Source organism: Electrophorus electricus, chromosome 7 (assembly GCF_041902795.1).
Source record: "Electrophorus electricus isolate QZ-2024a chromosome 7, ASM4190279v1, whole genome shotgun sequence".
Classification (NCBI taxonomy): domain Eukaryota; kingdom Metazoa; phylum Chordata; class Actinopteri; order Gymnotiformes; family Gymnotidae; genus Electrophorus; species Electrophorus electricus.
Window position 1 is genome coordinate 16,377,199 of NC_137503.1, and position 26,162 is coordinate 16,403,360.

The 26,162-nt window shown below is 39.1% G+C and overlaps 1 protein-coding gene across 5 annotated transcripts in view; it reads left to right on the top strand.

Moving 5' to 3' along the window:
- The window catches only part of chd6 (chromodomain helicase DNA binding protein 6), a 40,690-nt gene extending 35,203 nt beyond the window's left edge, over positions 1-5,487 (top strand). For all 5 annotated transcript variants that reach the window (XM_081717463.1, XM_027004982.3, XM_081717462.1 and 2 more), the window contains one exon: positions 54-5,487. In XM_081717463.1, coding sequence (XP_081573589.1) covers positions 54-1,166 — 1,113 coding nt within the window. In that variant the 3' untranslated portion in view covers positions 1,167-5,487. The remainder of the gene's footprint in view (positions 1-53) is intronic.
- Positions 5,488-26,162: the final 20,675 nt, after the last annotated feature.

A 26,162-nucleotide genomic window follows, 5' to 3' on the forward strand; every position in this document is an offset into this window, starting at 1 on the left:
AAGTGACCTTTCTTATGTTGTATGATAAAAAGATATCACTTTCTGTGCACCAGGGTTTCCTCCCAGAAGGAAAGTTCACTCGTATTCTCACTGAGCCAGTGAATCGCGACCCTGGCGCACGTAGGAGAGGCAGGCGGCCCCGCAGTGAGATGCCCAAAGCTCCTGAGCTGCCTGCCAGCATGGGACCACTCTTTATGAATGGTGGGCTCATTGGTAGCATGGACCTGGTCGGTTTACCCAACCTTCGCAACGTTCCTGGCATTCCGATCACTGGGCTTATGGGGTTCCCTCATGGTTTTGCTGCTGCTGCTGTCCCTGGAGAAGATGCTAAGAATGGGCTGGGGATGCTGCCCATGATGCTTCATAGTATGCCTGCGGTGCAGCCACCCATGTACGGAACTCACATCACCGGGATGATGAACCAACCGCCATCCACAGCGGCCTCCATGGCGACAACGGCTGCCACCACCTCCAGCACGACAACGGTGACCTCCACATCCTCTGCCTTAAGTCCCAGCCGAGGGGACAACTCCAGTCCAGCCGCTCCCTCCGACAGAGGTAGCCCTGAGTCCAGCACTGAGAGATGGAACGCAGACACACGACCGCAAGGAGAGGACGAGAGAAAACTGGCAGCTGCTGTCACCGTCACCCCCAGCCCCCCAGCCACAAGCAGTAGTGTTAGCATTACGAGCACTGGGAGCCACTTGACCTTTAACCCTTTCTTGATCCCAGGAATGTCCCACGGATTGCTGTATCCGCACATGTTCCTGCCGCATGGCAGCATCATGGCACTTCCGGCGATGCAGACGGCAGATAGTACTGGCAGCCCCAAGAGGAAGAGGAAGAAAGCCAGGGATGAAGGTGGGGTGGAGGGAGGTGGTGGCAGCTCAGAAGTGGAGGGTGGCGAGATGAAAGGGTTGAGGAGTGAACAGGCGCCTGAGAGCAAGAGCGAGGAGGCCAGGCTGGAGAAAGCTCTGCTTTCTGTGGACACCACTGAGGTTGGAGGTCACAACAGCTGTGACCTTCCACATGAGATCAATGCAGATGAGAGCACTGAGGTTGAGAAAGCAGTAGAAGGAAGGGAAGGAGAGATCGAGGGAGTAACAGAGTCCAGGGTGCCTAAGCCCGAGGACAAAGGCTTGGATATAACGGAAGATGTGCTTTAGACTCTGCGCCCTCCTAATCAACAGTACCATTGTGTGTTGTGTTGGTAAAAGTTTGTGTAAAGAACTTTGATTATCCCCTTGTTAATGTTTATAGATCTGCTACCTAATCAAGAAAAGGTGATATAACCTTCTCCCCTTCAGGAGTTTGCTGAAAATACCAGATGTTAATAGCATGCCCACGCTTACTATTCCTGTTACCACATGGGTGCTCAGTCCACATCAGTTTTAGTGTAAGGATATTATTGTTGCATCATGGGAGTGGGCCTGGGAGAAGACCTGGGAGTGAAGGACACGCTTAGCTTGGCGTTGGCATTGACAAAGGAAACATCGTAATGATCCCCGCTCTCTCATACCTCCACATACTTTTACATTACAGCAAAAGAGTTATGGTAAAGGGTAGGTGTTGAAATTGGGATGTTTTGTCTTTAATTTATGGTATTTACAGGGTCACATAGAGAACATGCTCCTACGTGTACAATTGATTATGTTGTCCATATAAATACTTATAAACACAAGTTTATATCAAACACCCACTTCCCATAGGTGGATTCTTTGCAGAATTGCTGCTGTTACCCTTTTGATGGACCACAGCTCCATCCTTAGTTGCTTGCTGCTCTGTGTTCATTCTAGTGGAAAGTATAAATGCAAAACATTTAAATACGAGTCTGTAAAAAGCTATACATAAGTGCAACATGTTGAGTGCAATGGAACCTTAAGAAGAAAAAAACACTGCTTGAAAGTGAAAGCAAAGAACAATCCAGATTTACTTTTTTTTAAGAGACTCCCACAAAGACACTTTGAAATTATGCCCTTATTAACACTCCAGAGGTGGTCTGCACTTAAAGGACCAATAAAAATAGGCTGCAGGGGCAAATTGCTAGTGCCATAGGTGAGCTTGGAATCCAGAATGCTTAGGATTTAGCAGTATGGGAGAAAACGCATCAACTCTTAGAGGATCTCATCACATGTATAGAGCTGTTCTAATGAAGAATGTGTTTGGACATCTTATTGTTATGAATACAATGAGAACTGATTAAAATGTCAGATCCCATGTTTTGTCCCACATGTGCAGTAAAGGTCACAGGGGTGAAGAGGAGAACTACTGGGCCCACTAGTCTCTGGGACAAAGGGCCTTGTTCTAGAAAATAGTTTCAAAGATCTTGACTCCTCTGATGCATCTGAAAATACTGTAGAATAGTACCTATCAAGATTTTTTTAAACATGTAAATCTATCTGTATATTGCTGTTATTTTTGTTTACAAGCACACTCTCTCCTCTTGCTGACACGTTGCATATTGGGAGAAACTAAAATCAGTGCTGGTGTTTCTTGTATTTACTATACTGTACACTAGGTGGATACACAAGACTTTTTGTTCACCGTTTTTCCCCATATCTCATGACAGGGTGTCTTTCTGTGTTTGTTTGTTTGTTTTGGGAGGGGTTTTTTTTTTTTAATCATTCATTTTCATATTTCTCATAGCATAAGTTCCTCGAATTCACTTTTCTCCCTTGTTTTCTGATGTGAAAACATTTTGCACAGTCCTTTTGCGAATGTTTACCTGGAACTGTAATCTGTCTTATTTTATTTTTTCTGTTTGTCTGCGTGTGTTTGTGTGGACGCATGCGCATGCTTACACGTCACTTCCTGTAGAGGACTTTGACGTATGTAAAACATCTACCTTATGTTTTTTGTCAATAACCAATCCCCTTTTACTGTTGCATTTTGTTGTTGCCTTGTCATTATTTGTGACTCTAAATTGTAATTTATTTTCTTTTTTGCTTTGCCAAACATTCACCAAATATTTTTTTTTCTTTCATCTACTTTAGTTTATGTTCAAATCACTTTGCCTTATTTAACCTTTTAAAGGATTTTAAACATGTTACACCTCTATGCTGGGCAGTGTGTCAAATTGATCACTGTCATGTTTTACAATGAGAAGCACTCACAATCAATATCTCGATTGGTTGTATAGATACTGGCCTCTAAAAGGTGCATGTTCATGGTCATCAGTTTTCAGTGCAGTCATCCCCACACCCCCCACCCCCAGGCGCTTTGCAAATATCTGCTCCCCTGTGCAGAATCAGTCAAAAGTTTTTAAATTGATTAAGGCATTGTTTCCTCATAATAGTCCAGTAGATCCTAGTAAATAATCCGTTACCGTGGACACTGAACCAGTCAAACCATTCATACTCTCTACATGTGATGACCAACATCGTAAACAAAATTTCCCATCCAAAATTACAACTAAAACTAGTTTTTTGCTTTAACATGCCATATAATAGCCATTCCATCGGGGCAAGAGTTCAGTTCTTACCTGATTTATTTTTATTTTTTGCATTATTGCTATTTGACCCATTAATGAAAGTGAAAACTCAGGAGGAACGGAAACTTAAGTCAGCCTTCTAGATAACGGTGATCTCCTGAGGGTATAACCAAGGTAGCATAAGAAAGCATAGCAAAATCCAGGAAGTACTGACTAAAACAATAAAAAAAAAAATCAATGTAGCTACAGGTCCCCAAGCCCCCCCCCCCCCCCCCCTTTAAAAAAAGATTTCAACAGCTAGGGGGAACCACAGTTACCTGCCCAAGAGCATCTTTCTCAACAGACTTTTAAAGCACAAAATTATGACATTTTCTTTATGTGCCACTTAACCAATCATGTTTCACTGATTAGTTATCCTGAAATCATAAGTAATACAATCAATGATTCTATAATTTTCTTTTATTACAATTAACAATTTGTGAATTAACTTATATAAACAAACTTGTAATTTCAGTAAACTAACTTTTCCTCCATGCTTTCTAACAAGCGTTGTTTTATGACCAGTACATGAGGCCTTCTCTGTGACACTTCAGAGAAAGCATTGTACATAAACAAGTATATACAGTAAACCTCCTGAGACTATGAAATTGGTGGTTACTTACTTTCTTAAAATAGACCTTTTGTTGGAATATGTATGGTCAGAATACATATATACAGTTCAAAATTGCTCCAGTCCCAGCCAATTTCAGAACTCTTCATGTAAAAACTTGAAATGTCTGCTTGGCGCAGTATATGGGTTCAACTGAAGGTCAATGAGTATTTATTCAAGTTCCATGTCATGATAACACTGAGTTTTCCAAGGTGTCTGTCTCTGTGTTGATACTTTGTAATTTATCAAAAAGTCAGATCAATTTCAGTTCATTAGTTTTTCTATTTATTGTAATCCATTGTCTTGCCAGTTGTTATCTGTCTCTGTATTGCAACATGTACATAAAAAGTTACTGTCAGTAGACTTTGGGTGTTCTCCTGTCATGGAATGTCTGTTGTTACAGTGTACTGGTTTTTCTTCCATAAAGGCTAAAATATTCTAGTAACTGAAATGCTGGCCATGCCGGCCACACCTTGATATTCAGATGGCTACTGTGTGGCACGGTTTTGCATACAGTGAATCTCCTTATAGGCTCCTTTGGGGACAAGTGTAGCATAAACATGTATTTCAGTTGTAATGGAGAAAAAGAAAGGCTATGTACACATCTTTGGTTTCCTGTGGCCTTCCCTTTATTATAAAGTTAGAGATGCAAGTTCACAATGCAGCCCGGCCTAATAAAAGTGCACCTCAGCTGTGGGTTCAGTACATTTTCATTCAGCCTCAGTTATAAATCAGCTTCTATCAAATATGCACATACAGGGGGACATTGGCAGGTTTTGCTATTAACTGTCATACCGTGAATGTGCTTGCGTGCTTAGACATGCTAATGAAGGCCCATCCAGTTCCATAAGGTATAGACCAGTAAGCTACACAGATAGACTTTCCTATGTCTGGCCCCCTACAACCAAAATGAACACGTTAAAACTCAAGTCTGAGTTCTGCGGTTTAGATATATAAGTTTGTAAATGTTCAGTCTGGCTAAAGAGCACAGACTTTATGCATGCTCAGAAGTTCTGTTCTTTGGCTGCTTGCAAGTGGAATAGTTAGAACGCAGTTCATTAAGTAATGGCCAGTGCTCACTAAGTGAAAGTACTGTAAACTCTTAGTTACAATGAAGTCCACTGTACATGGGATTATGATGCTACAAAAAAAATAAAAAAAATAAAATAAATAAAAAATTTTAAAAAAGAATGATCTGAAAATCCACAGCATTGAGTGTGGTTATTAGGGGTTTTTTGTTTGTTTTTTTTTGTTTGTTTTTTTTGGTTTGTTTGTTTTTTTGCTTTTGTTTTTTGTTTACTTGTTTGTTACTGAATGGCTCCTGTATTCCCATATGGACCAATCACACAATTCAAACCATGGTATGTGATCTTTTATTGTGCAATAAAAGATGACCTTCAACTTTCAAGGCAGCGTATTTAATGTGGTTTATTACGAGAACCTACGTTTAATGGATCCTCTAAAACCGGCCCAAAAATAAACAATGTTATTTTTATGTATTTTGCCCCAAGATGCACCCTTGCCTTTTCTGCTACACATTAAATACCTGAATTCAACACAACTTACTTTTGGGTCCCTGAAATGGAACAGTAAACAGAATCAAGCCAACTCTTTGTTAGTCCTTATTACTGGACATATTGTGTTTGATTCATCACAATCATTAAAGAGCAAAAATTCTGCTTTTCTGCAATCCTCCATGAAAATGTAATATCTTTTTCAAGCCTCTTAAAATTAACTAAACTTTTTCCAAGACATGGTGTTTGTGTTTATGATGGGACCTCCCATTTTCTTCTAGAAACTGCTCTTCTATCGCTTCCAATCTCTCATTGCTACTGTCTCTCAAAGGACCTTCTGCCAAACCTCTGGTGCCAGTATACCTTATAAGTATGGCAGGCTTTCAAGGACTGTAAGCTTAATGTTCCATTACTATCAGGTTAGGATGTATTTTGGCATATTTCTCCATACAAGACCCTCACTTTATGTGCAATTTTGGCATGTCTTGCTTGACCTGCCTGCATCCGATCACAGGATTTCTTTGGGAATACAAACTGTCCCTTGGCCATACAAAAGTTCTCACTGAGCCACTACTATATTTCTGAAGTGTTGTTCTGCATAATCCTTATGAGCTTTAGATCACAGTCATCATATACTTAGCTTGAAATTCATTGATCTTTCAATAACTAAATTGTCTAACCTCTAATACAACAAAGCGTACCAACCTCATATTCTTTTCATTGTGCTGTACAGCTGAGATGAGGTTTTGGTGTTTAGTGATATGCAGTATTTATATGGGGTGTTCTTTGCCTTATTAATTGGTTTGTTCTTGATGAGCATGGCCAACACCTGTCACACATGCTGAATGTGTTTGTCAAATAGATTAAAATGTCTATGTACACAATGACAAATCTACCCAGGAAGTCATGAAGGTCATCATTATTAAAGGCCTGGAATGTCGAAGGAGGGTTAATGTAGCCATATAGCATAACCCGGTATTCATAGTATCCAGAAGTTGTGCTAAATCCTGTTTTCATTTCATCTTCTTCCACTATTCTTACAAGGTTGTAGGTGCTTCTGAGGTCCAGCTTTGTGAGCACTCTAGTGACTCTAAAATGTAGAGCAAATGGGACTAAAGGGAGAGGAAAGAGATATTTCACTGTTGTAGAGTTGAGATCGTGGTAATGCACAGTTGTAATCTGCTATCCTTTTGCACAAAGAAGAAACTGAGGCTGGTGGAGTGCTGGATGAAACCTTGATGGAAGGATTCATTGATATATTGAGTCATGGCTGTGGGTTCTTTCTGAGTGAGAGGAAAATGCTTATCCTGGATGGACTGGGGTTGTTAGGAAGATTTATGTCACAGTGCATGGGTCTGTGAGGGGGGAGAGGTGTAGCTTGGAATGCACTAAATACCACTGCAAGATCTTTGGGGAGAGCAGGGGTTACTAAGTGCACACCCTGAAGAAACACTCAAAGGTACAACCAGGAAGGGGTAGTCTAAGTGTATATAAGCAGTTGGATGTGAAAATAGAGACCAGGAGATAATGTATGATTGTGATGGGATATGATGGCAAGTGTATGAGTAGGAAGGGGATGGTTTCTGTGTGGAAGGCACTAGTGTGATGGATGCTGTGCAGTACTGGACAGTTCCTTTCCCCATTGGTCTATCGTCCAGGGTCTGCACAGAAGGAGAAGATGGCAGGAGAATGGAGTCATCCTAGAAAGCCCTGGTCAAAGTAATGTCCATAAAGTTGGCTCTGGAATAAATTATTGCTGAAACCAAAAAGGTTTTCACTTACCGGGCTAGTGGAAGACTCAGAGGGCATGTCGGCCAAGTGTGGGCAACAGCACCACAAAGTAGACAGAGGTTTTACCTAGTCTGATGGCTGATGTGTTCTGCGCAGCTACATAGGTTCAGCATTACTGAAAAGAAAGCCAGATACTGGAGACTGGGTTTCCCATCTCACGGGGAACATAGAGCCTATTGCTTTATGTCCATAAGACAGTCGTAGGATATGGCTCTGTCAATAACCTCGTTCAAACTTCTTGCTCTTCTCAGCCCATTCAGCCTGAACCTCCATGAACACTGTTACCAGGGCCTCCTTGTTCCTTCAGCTGGCAGTGGCCAGAGCCTGGAACTTGACTGCATAATCCAGAGCTGTCCTGTTGCCCTGTCTCAGCCTGAGAAGGGAACAACCTCATGCTCTCCACTTCTTCAGATGGTCAAACACCTTGCAAAACTGGCTCACAATGGCTTGATAGTCTCTTGATCAAAGGCAATTGGAGGGCTTCTTGTGAGCTCAAACTCACTGCTCCTATTACAATATGCTTTGTGTTCTGTGACATCTTCCAAAGATTCACAGGTGAAGCGTGAGTTAAACAATATCTTAATTAATAAACAGAAACAAAATCTAAAGAACCAGAACAAGGTAATGAATGACAAGTTGGATGGAGATTAATTATCAAAGCAGAAGGTGTAGAAATGGCATACTGAGGAATGGCATAGTGAGAGCACAAGAATGAGCTAACATGAAGCACTGCAGGAGTGGGAACTATGGGTTTAAATGCCTGTGTGTAAAGTGGAGACAGATGCATCATTAGTATTCAGGGGAAGGTGAGTGGGTGTGGCTGTGGGCATCATTAGTATTCAGGGGAAGGTGAGTGGGTGTGGCTGTGGTCATTATTAGTATTCAGGGGAAGGTGAGTGGGTGTGACTGCGCATCATTATTATTCAGGAGGGTGAGTGGGTGTGACTTTGGGCTTCATTAGTATTCAGGAGAAGGTGAGTGGGTGTGGCTGTGGCTACGTTTCCATTCAAGTGTTTTTTTTTATTGCTTCAGCACTAAACATGTCGATATAGGCAACAGAAATGCAAATTGACGGTAAAAAATCAACTGAATGGATATGTGACATGATGGGGAGGTGTGTGTGATGGTGAGGATTGTATGAGGGTGTATAGAAATTGCAAAGAATGCTTAAGAAACTAGGAGTCTAAACCTACATCCAGTTGCAGATTCCACCAGGAAAAAATAACTTGTTGGGAAGAGATCAATTATTTTTAAAGCAGATATCAAAAATGTTTAAAGAAGGTTAAATGATTAAAGATTAACTGACCTTGATTTCACAACATTCACAACATGCACAGAATTTTTCCTTCTTTCCCAAAATGACTACTTGAAAGTTTTCTGTAATATTTCTGAAAAATATTTGTCTTCTTGCATTTGTTTTGCCAACAGGAAGCTATGACCATGTGGGTGACTAATATATAACTCTGCAATTGTGGCTGTAACCAGTGAGAGTAAATAGCCACTTCAAATTTGCATGAGGCTTTATTCAGTTGTTTTATTTTATACATTAGTGAAACAGAAATGTCTCTACTCAGAAACTGGTGCAAGGGGATTATTCCCAAGGGAACATGACAAGATCCATGAATGATGTAGTTACAGAGGTCCAGAAAGACCCCCCCCCCCCCCCCCCCAAAAAAAAAAAAAAAAAATTGATCCTGAACTTTCCCTCTCTTGTAGTTATCCCTTCTGAATTGAGGAAGAGAATTACACAGAACCTCTCAGTAAAACCCAGGATGTTCTCAGTAGAGAAATGTGACGTTGGTTTAGCAACAGGGGTGGAACACAGACTCTGAACAATCCTGAAGGCTTGCTCTAGCTGATACTGATGACATTCATTGTGATCTACAAGAACTGCTTGTGGTAAAAATCATCAAAGAGTCATGGAACCCCTAAGCTTCACCCATTTTCATAGCTAAGAGAAATAGCAAAATCTGGATGTGTACTCACTCGTGAATGCTAAATAAACCAATCCACATCATTACACAGTGTCACAGATAGATGATTCTTTGGACTGCCTGACAGGCAGGCGATGATTTTCTGTGTTGGATTTGAGAAGTGTCTGGTCCCAGATTGCAATGGTTGAAACAGACAAGGAGAAAGCTACATTCATATCCCCCCTGAGATTTTTTTCAATTTGAGCCTATGCTACAAGGAATCATTGGGGCCCCTACCACCTTTCAATGATTAATAGAGAGTACAGTGAGTGATATGAACTGCTATAGTGTCTTGTGTATTTGGATGACTTGATTGTCTTTATCCTGACTCTAGAGGAACATGAGGAACAAAGTGCTGGATCACTTGGAAGAATATGGACTCAAAATCTGAAATGACAAGTGTCAGTTTTGTCACATCATGTATCAGGCTGATATAGCTATTGACCCTGAAAAGATGCCCAGTGGAAAATTCCCTCAGACCTTATGCTCCTCCAGCCTTTTTAGGGTTCTGTGGATATTATATATGTTTTATAGCAAATTATTCATCTATTTTCCATTTTCTGCACATCATTTGACTGACCTTGACAGAAGTTACTTACCCACTAGCAAAACTGCTAGCAAAGAAAAACCAAACTATTTCGAAAGTCAGAGCCAGAGCCAGCGATCAGTAGAGTCCTAGCTGCCTGGAACCCTTTCAAAGAATTCTGCATTGCCTCACTAATGCTGTCTTAGCCTTTGCTGACCCAACATTCTACATGTAGATGTGGGCTTTGAAGGGTTATCTGTGCTTAACCAAGAGTGCCTTGAAGAGTTACGTCTAGTGGCCTTTGCAAGCCACATGTTGAGCAGTTCATAACAGAATTATCCAGTACAACAATTTTAGTTCTTAGCTGTATGGATGTAAGGTCTGCAGCACTGATAATTAAAAAAGAACTGTTTGGGCACATTAAGGTATTGCCCTCTCTGCATTTCAGTTGCCCATGCTCTTTTAAAACATGGTGTGCATTAAAGTCCCATTTGTCTAGACAGCATGCAATTGATAGATCACTGAGGTATTGCGAAATCCTTTGTTTTAGATGTGTGCTCTGTAGTGCTTGTAGTTATTTTTCCTAGTATATTTTGGACCTTTGGACTGGTGCTACCTGCTGCCACTGCACCCCTTTGATCCTTTATCCAGCTCCTTTGTCCATCCTTTGTCCAGCCATCTGTCTTGTCATCCTGTTTCTGCTCCTGTGTATCTTCCTCCTGTTTGTTGGTCATTTTGATTACCAGGTTTCCCTTTATGTGTTGTGTACTCCCAGATTTTCTTGTTAAACAACTTTGTGTTTAGACTTGTTTCATGCTTATCTTTCTTCTGTTCCTGTCTTTTATATGTATTCATATTTAGTTTCTCTGTATGACTTCTCTGGCTTTTCAACCTTGTACCAGTATCTCTAATGGATTCGCCCTTGATAAAAGTCGCTCTATTCAGCTCTTGTGTCCTGCCTCGACTCACTTACTGTGACAATCTTGACATGGAATTAATATTGAATTATATATAGTATAAGTTTTAATCAAACATGTTTTTGTGAACAATTAATTTCTCTTACATTTTACAGGAAACATGCTTGCCAGACTACAAGTCATCATTGATGAGATTATTTACAAGCTTATCTGGCACTCAGGAATTCCTGGAACAGGCATGGAAGACTGCCATACAAGAGACATTCTGTCTAGAGATTTCAGTCTTCATATGTGGGTACTGAATTTGTCAAGCCTCTCTTGCACAGCGTTGCCTTCGAGATATGGAAGGTTTCCTTAAGCCCTATGTCCAGTATGTTTTTGTAAAGATTGCAACCAATCAGAATGGTTAAAAAAAAGTATCAAAGAATAGTAAAGTGTGAGAGTAATTTCCAAGCATCATTTGAAGGCGTGACTTCCTTTCCTGATACATGGACACAAGAAATGTGTTGTTTGAAAAAGGTAAGATTATTTGCATTGGTAACCTTATTTCAAATGACATGAGCTGTAGATTTTTTAAAAAAAAATGTATATGTACGAAAATGTAGAGAAGCCTTTTGTCAAGTTCTATAAAGTTTTTTTTTTATTTTGCATGTTCAGAAATTCAGTTTTTCTTTTCATTGCCTCTGGGCAATGAGTGGGTGCAATAAGGGATACTTTGTAAGGACATCTTTGTTGACAATGTGTTCACATATCACAATGTATTTGTGTACAATATATGTTCAAAATATATTGGTGTTGATTTTTTATTATTTTAACATTAGGCAGAAAAATGGACATAAGATTGGTCTGGGGTTCTCTTGAAGAAAAGAGCATGATTGTCATGCTAGTGTGACATTGGCGACACAGAGGGAGCGAGAGATGAGGCTGCTTGGAAGTGCTCTTTATTTTCCACAGTACACACACATAGTGTAGAACAAAAAAATAAGAATATAATCTGTGAGGCAACGTGGAGCTACATCATATACGTCAGTCATAAGACCATTAATGAGCAGCGTTGTCTTCCGGGACCTGTGGGTTTAAATAAAGAGGGATTGGAATGTGGAACAGGTGAGTTTGACTAATATGAAGTTGATTGGGAGCAGTGCAGGTGTGTGCTGTGATCCTGAGCCAAAGTGGGCATGTCCTTCCTGCTGGATGGCAAGCCACCCGTGACCGCTAGGCAATTATGACAATGAGGACAGTGAGACAGATAGCAGGAGTAGTGGAATTTATGTTCATATAGCAGACAGCATACAAAGTAGGGATCAAATATCAAGGTGTGGTTATTCTTGGTATGTAATCACTAGCATTGGAAACTTACTTTATATATACATTTTATAGACATACTAGTGAGGATAAAGACAAAGACAGATGACAGTCTGTCTGAAGATGACAGTAGCCCTTCCAAGACCCCTCAATGGAAAACATTACACTACTGCCATTCCAGTACACCATGAATGGTTACACATCCCTCCATCATCTGGTGAAATTGTCTCCATATCAATATTTCAAAAGTCTTCTCTCTGAAGACTTTGAGCTTATTGTTAATTGGTCAAACCTGTACAGCATCCAGAGCATTCCTGCCAAGCCACTTCACCTTACGATCGAAGAACTTGAACAGTTTTTGGCACTGTGCTCCACATGTTGTTATTCGGTCTTCCAGCTCCCCACGTTTTGGAGCCACAGAAGCCGCATTGCACAAGTTGCTGACATGATGCCTCTTGCACATTGGGAGGCCATCACAAGATTTTTATCCTTTAGCAACAACAATGATCAGCCCACAAGATATTGGCTGACTATGATCAGCTATGAGATATGGCTGACTAAGATTCAGCCTCTCCTAAATAAAATAAGATAAAACAACTTCCTATATGTGAGATGTTGAGTGTGGATGAACAAATGATACCGTTTAAGGGCAAGAGCAAACTGAAGCAATACCTATCCAGTAAACCAAGAAAGTGGGATTACAAAATACTGGTCCTTGCTGGATCAGATGACATTCTACACAGTTTTGAAGTTTACACTGGGAAAGCTGTCTATTCACCTGAGCTTCCATGTGTAGGGGCAAGTGGAAATGTACTACTATGCCTGGCTGATTCAATACAGAAAAACAGGCATTTCAACCTATTCTTTAACAGCTGGTATAGCTCATTCTCATTGATGTTCATGTTGGCCCAGCAAGGCATTTGGGTATGGTGCATTGTAAACATTTGTCAGACAGTTCCATTATACCAGATGCTGATCTAAAAGGATCTGGCCATGGGTCCATCCAAGACAAAACAGCCTATGTTTGAGATACCCAGCTGAATGTAGTAAAGTTGTATGACAACAGGTCAGTCACTTTCCTCAGTAGTTACATAGGTGCTCACCTTGTATCACATGTTGAAAGATGGGACACTCCAAAAGAAAACCATTCAAGGTCACATGCCCTGCAGCAGTATCCACATGCAGTAAGCACAAGGGAGGTGTCAACTTGTTGGATTCACTGATTGCTTTAACTGCTATGTCTTTCATTTGATAGATATGCCAGTGGTGACATGCTGGCTCATCTACAGATGGGATTGTGTGGACAGTGGGATGACAAGAAGTGACCACATGTGCCTTTATGACTTCAAGTCCCAAACTGCACACAGTTTTTGCGAATGAAAAAAAAAAGACACCAGGAAGAGAGCATAAAGCAGTGGTGGGGTTTCCCAACAGTATGAGGAGAAGGCCCATGGCTCCCACCCCTAACCAGGTTGTCCACTTGGATGATACGTCACACTGGCCAATAGTGTGTGACAAGAAGGGAAGGTGCAGGGTTCCTGGGAGCACAAGAACACCCAAAGTAATGTGCAAAAAGTGTAATATGCACCTCTTTTTCATAGCACAGAAAACCAGCATTCTGAAGTTTCACACAGAGTAAAATCAAGTACGTTCTAACACACTACATGATATAAACCTTATGCCTGTATCAAATCCAATATGTAAATATGCTTTCAGCATTTTCCCTTTTGGCTTAATATTTTTTAAATAGTCTAGTCATGTGAGTCTAGTCATGTGAGTACTATATTTGCCTGCCTTTGTTTGTTTTGCTTGTTAACCAACTTCATGTTTAGTCTTGTTTCATCATGTCTTGTTTCGTGTTTAATCATATCTTTCTTCTATTCCTAGTCTATAATTCAAAACTTTGATTCAAGTTTAGTTTCTCTGAAGGACTTTTCTGGCTTTTCGACCTTGGATTGGATTTAGTATTGCTGATAATGGATTTGCCCTTAATTAAGGAAATTAGCGATCACAAATACTTACATTTGATATTTGATACAGAACATAAAGGCTGTTATTTGGTTATGGTGAATGGGGATTATAGAGAACTATTACATTTGGAGAAAAGTCCATTGGTTCTCACCAAATACTGTAATGACACAAATGAAACAAAATGTACATATTTATTTTATTTTTATTTTATTAATATTACAATTATTATTTATCAATAATGTTTTTTATGCTTTATTTCTTTTTTTAAATGAATATTTTGTTCTCTAAGAACCATGTATGAGTTATAAAAATCTATTTCTCTGTGGCAGGGGAAAAAATGCAAAAAAAAAAAGTGACCAATTGTATCGTGTAACATGTAGTAAATTAATGATACATTTGCTGATGGCCACCACATAATCAGACCCTCTACCAGGGGACCTCCCCAAGACCTTTGCTACAAATTTGAATCAAAGAGTAAAATGAACGTGGAACAAACAGCAAAACAAATTATCACTTGTCACCACTAATACAAAACTATAACTGAAGAAACACTGTACTGTGACCTTGTCATTCTATAAATGCAAATGCATCGTCAATTTTTATTATTATAGCTTATACTTATATAGCACCTTTCTTAATATCCAACGACACTTTGTAATCAACATTCTGCACAATGCTTTTACTGCCAGTCAACACACCGGTGAGAAGCAGCAGCCAATCGCGCACAGCAAACTCTCAGCCAACTGGAGGACTACATTGGGCATGGGAAGGAGGAAGGACAGCGCACCATCCATCACTGGGCATGCAGACATACAGTCATTCACACAAACTCATACCAGGACAATTTAGAAATATGGAAACTCACAGATAGGGACCCCGCAGATGGGGACACAAACCTGAGAAGGCAACTGTGCTAACCATAAAGCCACCCCATAGTGGGATTATCACACCCGAGATTTATGATAACCTGTCCATCTGTCTAGAAGGGTTGCAAGCTATGTCTAAAAAAAAGACAATTGACAATGACCTACTGACAGCAGATGGACAACTTTGACCATGAGCAATAACAGGTCAATTAAAAAAGAATTGAAGAAGGCTTTGTGCTTTGTGATGTAGGGTTGTGCAAAGGCCTGAATATTTTAAATACCTTTAGTATTTTCATGAGAAGAAACAGTTGCTTAACTGATTGCTTAGACACTGTTGTGTGCTTTGTTTGTGCTTGCTTTCACTCCCTCTTGGCTAAATAAATAAATAGGGGGATGACATTAGAGTTGCATTTATCATAATTAGACCTAATCTATAGCTATTTTTACCATAAGTGATACTCGCTTAGTAGCTTATAAGAAAATATATCTATTATATGCCCATCTTACCTAATTTTCCATTTATATTTGGCATTTCCATTTGCTGCAGTTATCATTGCTCTCTGTTCTTCACTGAATGATTTGAACTCGGTGCATGACATTTTAAAGTTCAACGTGAGCTTAAGCTCAGACTTCACCATTGCAAATGGAACAAACATTTCTTTTGTCGGACCAAACATCCTCCGTGTGTCTGAACACTCACTCTGTGTAGGCTTTGCTGACTGGTATGGAAAAAACAAAAGCAACTACTTTCTACAGCTCAGTGGATTCAGTTGCCTATCTGAAATTAGGCCCACTTTCTGTCTGGGGTATGGTCTGGTTTCAAATATTTAATTAGGGGTGACTACATCACCATACACCTTGTCTTCAATAAACTCCAGGACTAGTTTTTCTTCTAAACAAATCAATTCAGATCTCTTGAGTGATTGTCCTTCATCAAGGTTGAGACAGCCAATGTGTGCAGTAACCTAGGCCTTGAAGTTAATTTTGTCCTCAAGATATTGTACTGCTTTCTCAATAAATCTGTCTACCAAGCTTCTGAACTGTTACTGGTGCTGGGGTAAAAGATTTCTCATTATTTATTTTGCTTTGCTACCATAAAATTTGACTGTATGCCTTGTGATCATATGACTGCTCAATTGAATCATCACAGAGTAAACATCAATCACGGTAGCACTGTCACTCTCTAGATTCCTAATAGAGGAATCAAATTCCTACATCACACTGTGTATGATACCAGGATGCATTCAGCAACACTAGGGTCCACATTTTCAGCATCAGTAGGACCATACACAAATGTCCAGACAATACTCAGGCAGTTGTCCCTTCCAAATGTTAAAAAAAGACTTTAAGGCTGGCCAGCACTCTAAAATCCTCTGGATCACTGGCAGCAAAAACAGCAAGTCAGTGGGGACATGCCTCAGAATTTCCTTGCATTTTCTAAAAGTGAATTCACACTTTTTAGCAGAACAACTGAATTCACTATACACCTTTAGCACAAAAGCCTCCTCATCACATCCTGCAGAACTAAAGATCCAGTTGGCTGTTTTCACAATGTTGTTTATGATGTGACATTGGTTGCCCTTCAAAAGGTGTGGGTTAACTTTCTTGAGTTTTTGAAAAAACTAGTCATTCCAACCATAATTAACTGATGCGTTATCTGCACAATAAGCACTAATGTTTTCAGTTATGGACACAATCTGTTTAAATATGGCTTTACTGGATTGGTGAGGTCCTCGTAAAAATCTACTAATCCATACTTCATGCCCTCAAATGCACAGAAATACCAGACTGTGTATAGGAATAATTCTGTGTTGCCAGAATTGGACACCTCAGATTATACTGTAAAGTACTATGCTTTCTACCACTCCACTGATAATCTCTCCAGACTAAATCTTGCTAAACTCTCTAGACATAATGGTGCCATCACATTCTCTAATGTCACATTCTCTAATCTCTAACTAAGGCCACAGGACATCTAATGATAACCATACACTATATGATTTTGAAATCACTCTGAAAAGACTTTTAAAAGACTAAAACCTGACAACTCTCATCTCATCTTGCAGGGTCACTAAATTGTATCTAAATTGTTTTTGATATTATTTCCCATCATGCACCTGTTGGAAATGTACCAAAGAAACCATGGGCAGGTCTCGGAATGCCTCAACATCAGTAAAAGAACTGTGATACCAGTTGAAGGCATATTTTCTGTTACCTGATGGATCTGTTCCCTGGCAGGAAAATGTGATCTATGGACATATATTCCAACATCTGCTTTATCTATTCCCTGGGATGAATTTATGATTTACCCATGAACATTGAGAGAAGTTTATTTTTATTTAAAAGATCACTTCCTTGCAGAATGCTAAATGATCAACATGAATTACATTTCTGGTGTGTGTTAAAAGCAAAGAAAGCAAAAATGTATTTAAATGTCGACACCTTTTTCTTAATTTAATGAAATTAATGAAAATATATTCCTTGGGACAGTTGTTTTGATTGCCCCTCCTGGACCAAGTGCAAGCATTTTTGTGCCTTTATGCCAATTCTGCTAATTTAAAGCAGCGTATGGTATAATTTGAATACAATTTTTATTAAATAGTCTATTATGAGTATTTATTCCACTTAAGCAACTAATTTCAAAAATGTTTTGTGCAATTTATTGCTAATTTGAGTTTGTTACTGCAGGCGTTATATGCAGTAAAATTATGCATTCTTTTTTTAGCTGCATTGCATAGTATTATTGTATTCTACTTGTCAAATGCTAATTTATTTTTTTTTTTTTTAAATTGGACAATTCAAGAGGAGGGGATGGTGACAAAGATGAGGACTGCAGTCCTGCTGACTCATATGTTCAGACACTAGCAGTGAGGAAGAAGCACATCTTGATGAAGGTCTTGGTCAGACTGGTGCAAGAATACAGTAGGTGCCAGGTTAACAGTTAGCTAGAGTCGTGTTGCTCCCTCGAGTTGTGTTGCATGCTCACAGAAGCAGCCCATCTTTGGTTTTTTTTGCAACATTTAATAGCCACGGTTTTGTTTACAATGGAATATCTGCATTCTCTTTCATCATGTTCTCATCACCTTTGATTCTTGCCAAAAAGGAACTGATGTCACATTTCTTAAAGTGGCAATAGCCAGTATTTTCAAACAGTGGGGAACTGCACTTCAACCCAGTTATATCTACGAACTGTTGTGGTAAAAAAAAAAAGAAAAGAATTTTAAAGTAAATTTGCGTGGTTATTTCTTTTAAAATTAGATTAATGCTATTTTTGAGGGTACAACAGCTTCCGCACTAAAAAAAAAATTACTTAATTTTTTTAAATGCTCAAAGACTTTTTTTTCGCTTCAGTATCAAAACATACATCTTAAGGTTAACAAAACCTTTACAACTCTGACAGTGGTAAGCATTTAGTTTCATCATGCACATTTTTGTCACAATACAACAGCATACACAGGACATGAATAACAATGTTATATATTATTGCTGATGTGTACAGGCTTACATTATGGTACATTGGTGGTGCCCACAGTTCCATTAAGACACAGTTCTATTAAGACACATAGCACCTCTTTTCCTATGCAAATATGTGTTACCCACTTCACTCCTGTTACTACCCTACCTTCTTTTACCAATGTGTACCCCTAGTGTTTAGCTTCAGTTTAAATTTCCTCCTTATGCTTCCACAGTTACTGTAAAACTACAAGACATGGTATTTTCTTTTCTTTCTGGAACATTGTTGAACTTCTACTAACATGTTTTCTGTTTTGATTCAGGCATCTTCTCCTTGGTGGTTGTTCCTTTCACTTGCCTTCATACAGGTTATCCCAGTTCATAATAGGAATAGATGAGTCTTGGTCGGAAAACTCCAGTAGAGTGCCTTTTCATCAGTGTTCATGCTGTTGTCTCTCTTCTAGTTTTAGTGCAATTTTCCCTCACTGAGCATTGTTCTTCTCTTGCAATCCACTTTCACTTCATGAATATCCAGTGTAACACTCAGTATAACACTCATATTGTATCTTCTCATCTGTATCCTCTCAGCAAGTTCTGCCTCTGCTGGGTTCTCATCCACTGTAGATTCGAAAGTCACTGCATGAGGGTTTAAACTGCTTTTATTGCTTTGTTCTGGGATCCACACTCTTCCTTACTAGAACTGTCACACTGGTGAGTATGACTCATGGGTTGTTTCTGTTGGACTATTTCTGTTGATATCTCTTTCTTTTGAAGGTGAGTTGTGTTATCTCTATCAACCAGGTAAAGGCAAGGTAAGAGCAAGTTTCTGTGTAGAAATCATTTTTCCTCCATTTCCTTTCAGAGCTTCTGCCAATTAAATAAGACTGTTTACACATCTCTCTTTCACCACATGGATCTTATTTTCCCAGTATGCATCTCTTTCAGAAAGATTTCTGACTAGGACAAGCTCATCAAGATCCAAGACAGTACCTCATGCTCTCTGATTATAGAACGTTTGCCCTATTGTGGCTGCTTTTCTCATGTTTGTCATTGCATATGCCGCAGGTCGTATGCTTCCTGCATTGAGCTGTTCCATTTTTCAGTGTATTCTTCATGAGACTTTACTTTTTCTCCTGTGGAAACATCAGTTCCATGGGCAAAGTAGGCTCTCTTAAAAAAGGAAGAACAAAGAGTATCCCATTCAATCATGTCCTATTGAATTGTATGCATGTACAACTTTTTAAAGTAATCTTTCCGATTTGTTTTTTGTGTCTCTTCAACCATCCTGAGCAACAATATTCTGTTGAAACACTGCCAGATTTGACTGTGGTTGATAAGGAATTGTTCAGGAGCGCTGGATCCCACTATAGCTCTGTAACTTCCTGAACAGCTTGTTATTAAACTCCCTAATAATTCGGGATGGATATTCAATTGTTATATTAAATAAAATATCTTACTCGCTGCAGTCTTGCTAGATTTGTTACACTTGTTCAAACTTACTAAAATGATCCACAATTACTAAGATGTAGTCCACTCCACCCTTACTTCTCTCAGCATGTAGGTAGTTAATTGAAATAATTTCAAATAGTGCATATGTGACAATGTTTTGTACTGGAGTTTTATTTATTCTTTTTGGCTTTCTTTGCTTTAGGCAACCGCAGACTTTAGTCACATAATGCTCCATCTCCTCTTGCATCTTTGGCCAAAAAGAAAGTTCTCTGGCTAGCAACACCAGTCTATCTGCACCTAAGTGACCTATCTCCTCATGAAGTTGCTTGTAAATGACAGCCTTCAATTTTTCTGGAATGACTAATTGAGATCAAGAAGCCATGTAATGTCTCAAGATTCCACCTTCTCCTATATGCAGACGTGACCACTCTCTCAGCATATGTTTCCCTGGTGCAGTTTCTATCATTTTATCTTTGTATCTTAGCTACTCACTTTCTTGTTTCAATGTGATTACTCTGGCAATCACTAGATCTTGTCTGTAATGTTTGAATATCTTCTACCGCTATAGGTTTGACTGACACCAAGCAAATCTATTTCCAGCAGTACACTCACATTCAAGAGATTGCAGATATCCAATCTGTGTCTCCTCTGCTCTGAGCTTCCAGTCCTTTTCCCAATGCAGAAAGAACATCTGTTTGGCATTCCTGTGTGCAGCCTTCCATGATGTTTTCCACCTTGGAGTTACCACCAAGGTTTTCTAATATCTCTTGTGTTCTTGGTATAGGGAGATCATCTGAGAGTGCTTTTTTGGTTTAGCTGCCTATAATCAACACATAGACATATCCTTCTTTCTATCCTTCTTTCTAACACAGATGATGGGTGATGAATAGGATGAGCATGATTTCTTAATCCTTCCTCAGGTCATTGTCCTGTATGTGATTTTTCACTTCTTGGTTATAATGGCTAGTTTTGGGAATGGCATTATATACCTGAGCTCCAGAAACATCAAGATCAGTTTCTTCTTGTTCCTTTAGAGGATGAAATAATGGTACCATTCAAAGGAAAATCTCATCTATGTATGTACGGCTTTATGTCTATTTGAAATGCTGTTAAAAGAAAATAAATGTTCCTTTGGTATTTTTTCTCAGTTTTCTTGTCTTCAGAGTAATTACAATTTGATATATTAATATAATAACTAAAATATATAATTCATGGTTTGAATAAGCTGCTGAAGCAGCCTTAAAAATATATTTTTAACTTTCACTTTACAACCATTTAGACATACCCTGTTAAATACTGATTTTGATGTTTATCAATGTGCAGAAAGTAAAAGAGAAGTCAGATGTTAGAAATACTGTTACGAACCCCAGGAACCACACTCAGCCCCGCACTGCCACGCCCAATGAACCCCCCCCATCTGATTCACCAGAGCACTAGCACACACCTGATTCTCATTCTCCTCATTACTGCCCCCCTATTTAAACCTCCCTCCCTCACATTCACATCGTGAAGTATTGTCAACTCTGTGTTGTGTACTGAATGTTCCAGAGCTACATTTGCCTTCCCGGTTTTCAACTTCTGCCTGTGTTTCAGACCTCATCTCCTGCCTGGACATCATCTGGACTCTGCCCCGAGTTATTGACCTTGGAACTACCTGACTACAAATAGCTGCCTGACCCCACTGATCTGTTTGATTTAAAGGAGAGATTATTCTGAAAATGACACTCTTCCAAGACACAAATCACAAGGTATTGGCAGCCATTTTTTTCATTTCACTTCCTATGTTTGACATCCTCAAAGAGACTTGCTTTGGGCAGAATTGCTCAGTGAGGAAGCTTTGGTTTGGATCTTTCCAACTGTATGTATTTTTGTAATGTATTAGATAACCATTATAGCACATCAAAACAGCCTCTACTTGGCTGTTCATCCATTCTCTAGTCTTCAAGAAATAATAGAAATTTGGATAGCATCCAGGCAACCAGACAACAACTAGGTTATCATGATGATAATCTAGCATAACAGCTATTCACTTTGTTGTTCTTGAAGTGCCTCTGCTATTTATCACCAACATTTACCTTTTTTGTTTGACATAGTACTCCCTCATGGAAACATCAAAAATGCATGGGTATTATAGAAACAACTCAATTAACCTTTCCCTCTGTTTCAAGACCCTTGCTTAAGTTGTACTCAGTCACACTTGTAAGTTGCTTTGGATAAGTGTCAGCTAAATGCCATAAATGTTAACATCAAAGTTGACAAAGGTAGATTTTAAGACTACTTATGCTGTTGGAATATGTATTTATAAATGTTTATGTATAAATCAGTTATCATAAAGGGCTTATGTAGGTATCTTATGTAGTCTTTTAAAGTGCCCAAATACAGTTTACGCCGAGGAGGAATACACATCTAAGGAATGCAAACATAGAAGTATGAAGTCTGCAACTCTTATGTTTTTAGTCAAACTACCAAATAGATATGTCCCACTGATAGCTCCCAGAAAACCATACGGTGTCAAAGAAAGATTAAAGGATTCAAATGCACCAGGGACCTGTGGCTTTTTTTTGTTTGTTTGGTTTTTTTTGGGTTTTTTTAAAAAAAAATTTATAAGATGCAATCTTGTAACACTTTAAAATATTATCCACTTACCAGCAAGCTTGGCATGCCACTGCATGCCCAGCACTTCACAGAGGTCTGCTTCAAAAACTGCACAGTTTGATCTCTGTTCCATTTTGTGGCCCAACAGAACATTCAGGTTCACGACCTGAAAGCATGAATTATTTGTGATATTTAAAGCAAACAAGGTAGCTAATGAGAGCTCAAGTGTGGATTTGCTGGCTTCAATAGCTTCAATGATGAACTGGATAACAGATAAAGCTAACAAATAAATTTGCATTGGAAGTATGTTAGCATATGTTGGTGAGCTACCATGTCTGACAGCTATCAATGACTAATACATTTTGTGTTTCACTTGAGTCATTTCAATCATGGACAATGACAATCATTTTCAATCATGGACAGCAGCTGTTGTGGCTCCAACCACCCTGCTGGCCCTTGCAGTGGCTCGTCCCACCTCCCCCCACTCATGCACTCCATCACTCTGGCTCCCTCCCCTACCAGTACATCTAGAAGGCTCAAGACTGACTGGGCAGCTGTTTCTGGGTTGTTACAGACTCAATCGAACCAAGACTAAGACTTTTAGGAATCCAGAACATACTTCTCCTATTACTTATTTTGTTCATTGTTTATTTTGTTCCTATTGTGGTGTCCAGTGTCAATTGGAGGAGGATATATTCCTCCTTTGGTTTCTCTCAAGGTTTTTTTCATGCTGTTGGAGAGGTTTTTCTTGCCACTGTTGCCTTTGGAATGGACTCGGACATCTGTAAAGCTGCAGTGTGCCACAGCTGTTGTAAAAATCTATAGATAAATGAATTATTGTTTAAATAATTTGCTTAAACAATAGTTTGTCTCTGCATCCTGCCTCTCCTCCCATCGGTACAGTTCAGAATCTTGGATATTTGTTTACAATAAATGGATGTCTGCATGCCCAGTGGGGGATGGTGCTCTGTCCTGGTTTGAGTGTGTATGTGAATGTCTGTCTGTGTTCGTGCATGTCTAGTGGTGGACGAGTGCTCTGTCCTGGGTGTTGTCCTCTCTCCCCTCCCTGCACCTGATTTAGTCAACCAGGGGGCTTTGATTTCTGGTTGAAAGTACACTGTGCGCAACTGGCATCTCACCAGTGTGTTGATTGTAAAGTGTCCTTGGGTTCTGAGAAAGGTGCTATATATGTGTAACCTCATTTATTCATTCATCCATTCACTACAAGTAAGGCATTTCATGAATTTTCTTCAGCAATATTTGATCTATATTCAATAGTTTGGTTAATTATAGTATGAAGAGCCTAAAACAAGTTCTAACGTTAACTGGTGGCAGAAATTTGTCAATAAGCTTTAATGCTGGCTTGAGCAAGAATGTTTGACATTTTAAAGCTTTGTGCCTACCATAGCTACACTGTGAACTCACCCTGAGGGTCACTCCACACAGGGATAATATGGGTTTGTCCGCTTATGTATAGCTGGCCCAAATTCTAGGATGCTGGTGGGGTTCCAGTGAGTGGTATTCCATGCGAGTTTGTGTGGGTTTCCAGAGGTCCACACTGCCCCAGTAAGCCTGCACTGGGTCAGTAGGGGCATGTTTGCTGGGTTTCCAATGGACAATGTGATGGAATAAAATATATACTGTGCACATATAGATATATAGATTTTTCTGCATGTTACAGGTCCAACTGTCAACTATGGTGGCTGTAAAGTCCCATTGCTCTGCAAATGAAAAAAGCATATTCATCAAAATGAAATGACATGTGCAAAATTCAAGAAACACATGCAACTTCAGAAGCGCTGCAAGTCTTGCCACAACACAAAGGAAGTGTTTATGGGGAATACACAGTGGGGATGGACTCCTATGAGACCACCAGTAGCCGAGTAACTGAATAATTTTATATTTTAGATAGCTAAGGATTCTCCATAATATGACGAGCTATTGGCAATAACATAGGTTTTGTGCACATATTGTATATACAGTACAATTGTTAATAATTCATTGACATTTTCTGTATATTTCCTTTATAGAGCCATAAGGATATCAGGAATGTAGACATCAAAATAAAAACATCGAGTGAAAAGGCATTTGAAGCAGTTCTCAAATCAGCAGTACATGTCAAACATCTCATGTATTTGCTGTATAAAGGGGACAAAACAATGCCCACAAGGTGGCAGCAGAACAACCAGTAAAGTGTTAGTACTCTGGAGCCAACTGTGAATAACCTTATGCCACTTCACGACTTTCAGACTCGTTATACTGCTCACATTGCACGATATTTATCTCCTGTGACGTTTTTGTAGTTGTTGACGTAGAGGTGTACACACTACACAAGCGATCGCAGAAAAAAGTACTACATTATCTTTCAGAGCTTCTGATACGGAAATACCGCTCCTTCACGAAAATACATAGAACTGTATATAAAGGTCATTCTGCAGAAACGTCCGCATTTGGAATAACGTCGTAAACTTTATTTCATGATTCAACATTAAACATCTATGTTACAATATTAGACATATGCTTTTATGAATCAACATAAAGCTTAATGCATTTTAAGTTATAGGCTACGTTTTATGTTCTTTTTGTCACTAGTGTTACTCTACTAGTGTCACAGTATTAAAGGGCTTTTCATAAACCCTTTTTTATTTTTATTTCTCTATTTGTTCTGCACACAACCACAGCCACATTAGAATAAGAAGCCATTTTTAAAATTATTTTAATTTGGTTTTGTGAAGTGTGGAAGAAGGAATAACATGCTTAAATTCCTAACTTTTGAATGAACCAAACGTAACTCATATGAAATCATTTATATATTTTGACTTTTCGCCTAACATGACTGAATAAAAGACACAGTAACACCAGAGAGACATACATAAAAACCACCCATCAAAAATTATCCATCAATATTAATCAATTACATGAGATAAATTTTGCCTTTGGTATTAAAAGGTTTGAACAGTTTAAAACCTAAATATTTACATTTGGAACCCACTAAAATGTCCATTACAGTACATTTGCAAACTCATGCCATATACTCCCATATTACCATGTTACTGAGCTAAAAGGAGGAATGGGCTGGAGCCTAGAAACTGGCTAGATATTGGGCAAAGCCTAGATTTCCCACATACATACGAAAAATCCCACTAAAAATAAATGAAATTAATAAAAACAAACAAACAGTAAATATCTGCTCAATCATTTAGTAATAACTGTCATTACTTTGTAAAAAGCAACAACAAGGGACATGAACATTGTAATAGTACTCAGCATACATACCTGCATTGAACCTTTTGGGGCTTGTTGGGGGCCAGTGTGGGTTTCAGTTAGCCCAAACAAATCCCAACAAACATTGGCCCAACAAGGGTTTTCTGTAGGCAGGTACAGAGTAGCATACCCACTCAAACACCATGCAGGGCAACCACAGGTTCAGCCAAATATTCCCCCCACCCCCCTCCCCCTTTATGTCCAATGTATGTTTTCTGTAACATTTGTGTACCTACACAAATCCCATTAGGTTAGCCTTTGTTGGGCCAATACCTGCCCCCACCCCACAATAAAAGCTAAGTAACATTTTACCTATGCAATGTTAAGAAATTTACTAACTTGGAGCTAAAATTGTGTAGTATACACCCAGAATTCCAGCTTCATATAACAAGAATTAATTTTAGATTAGACACACACATATAAAAATAAATACAAAAATAAAAATAAATAAAGCAAGGC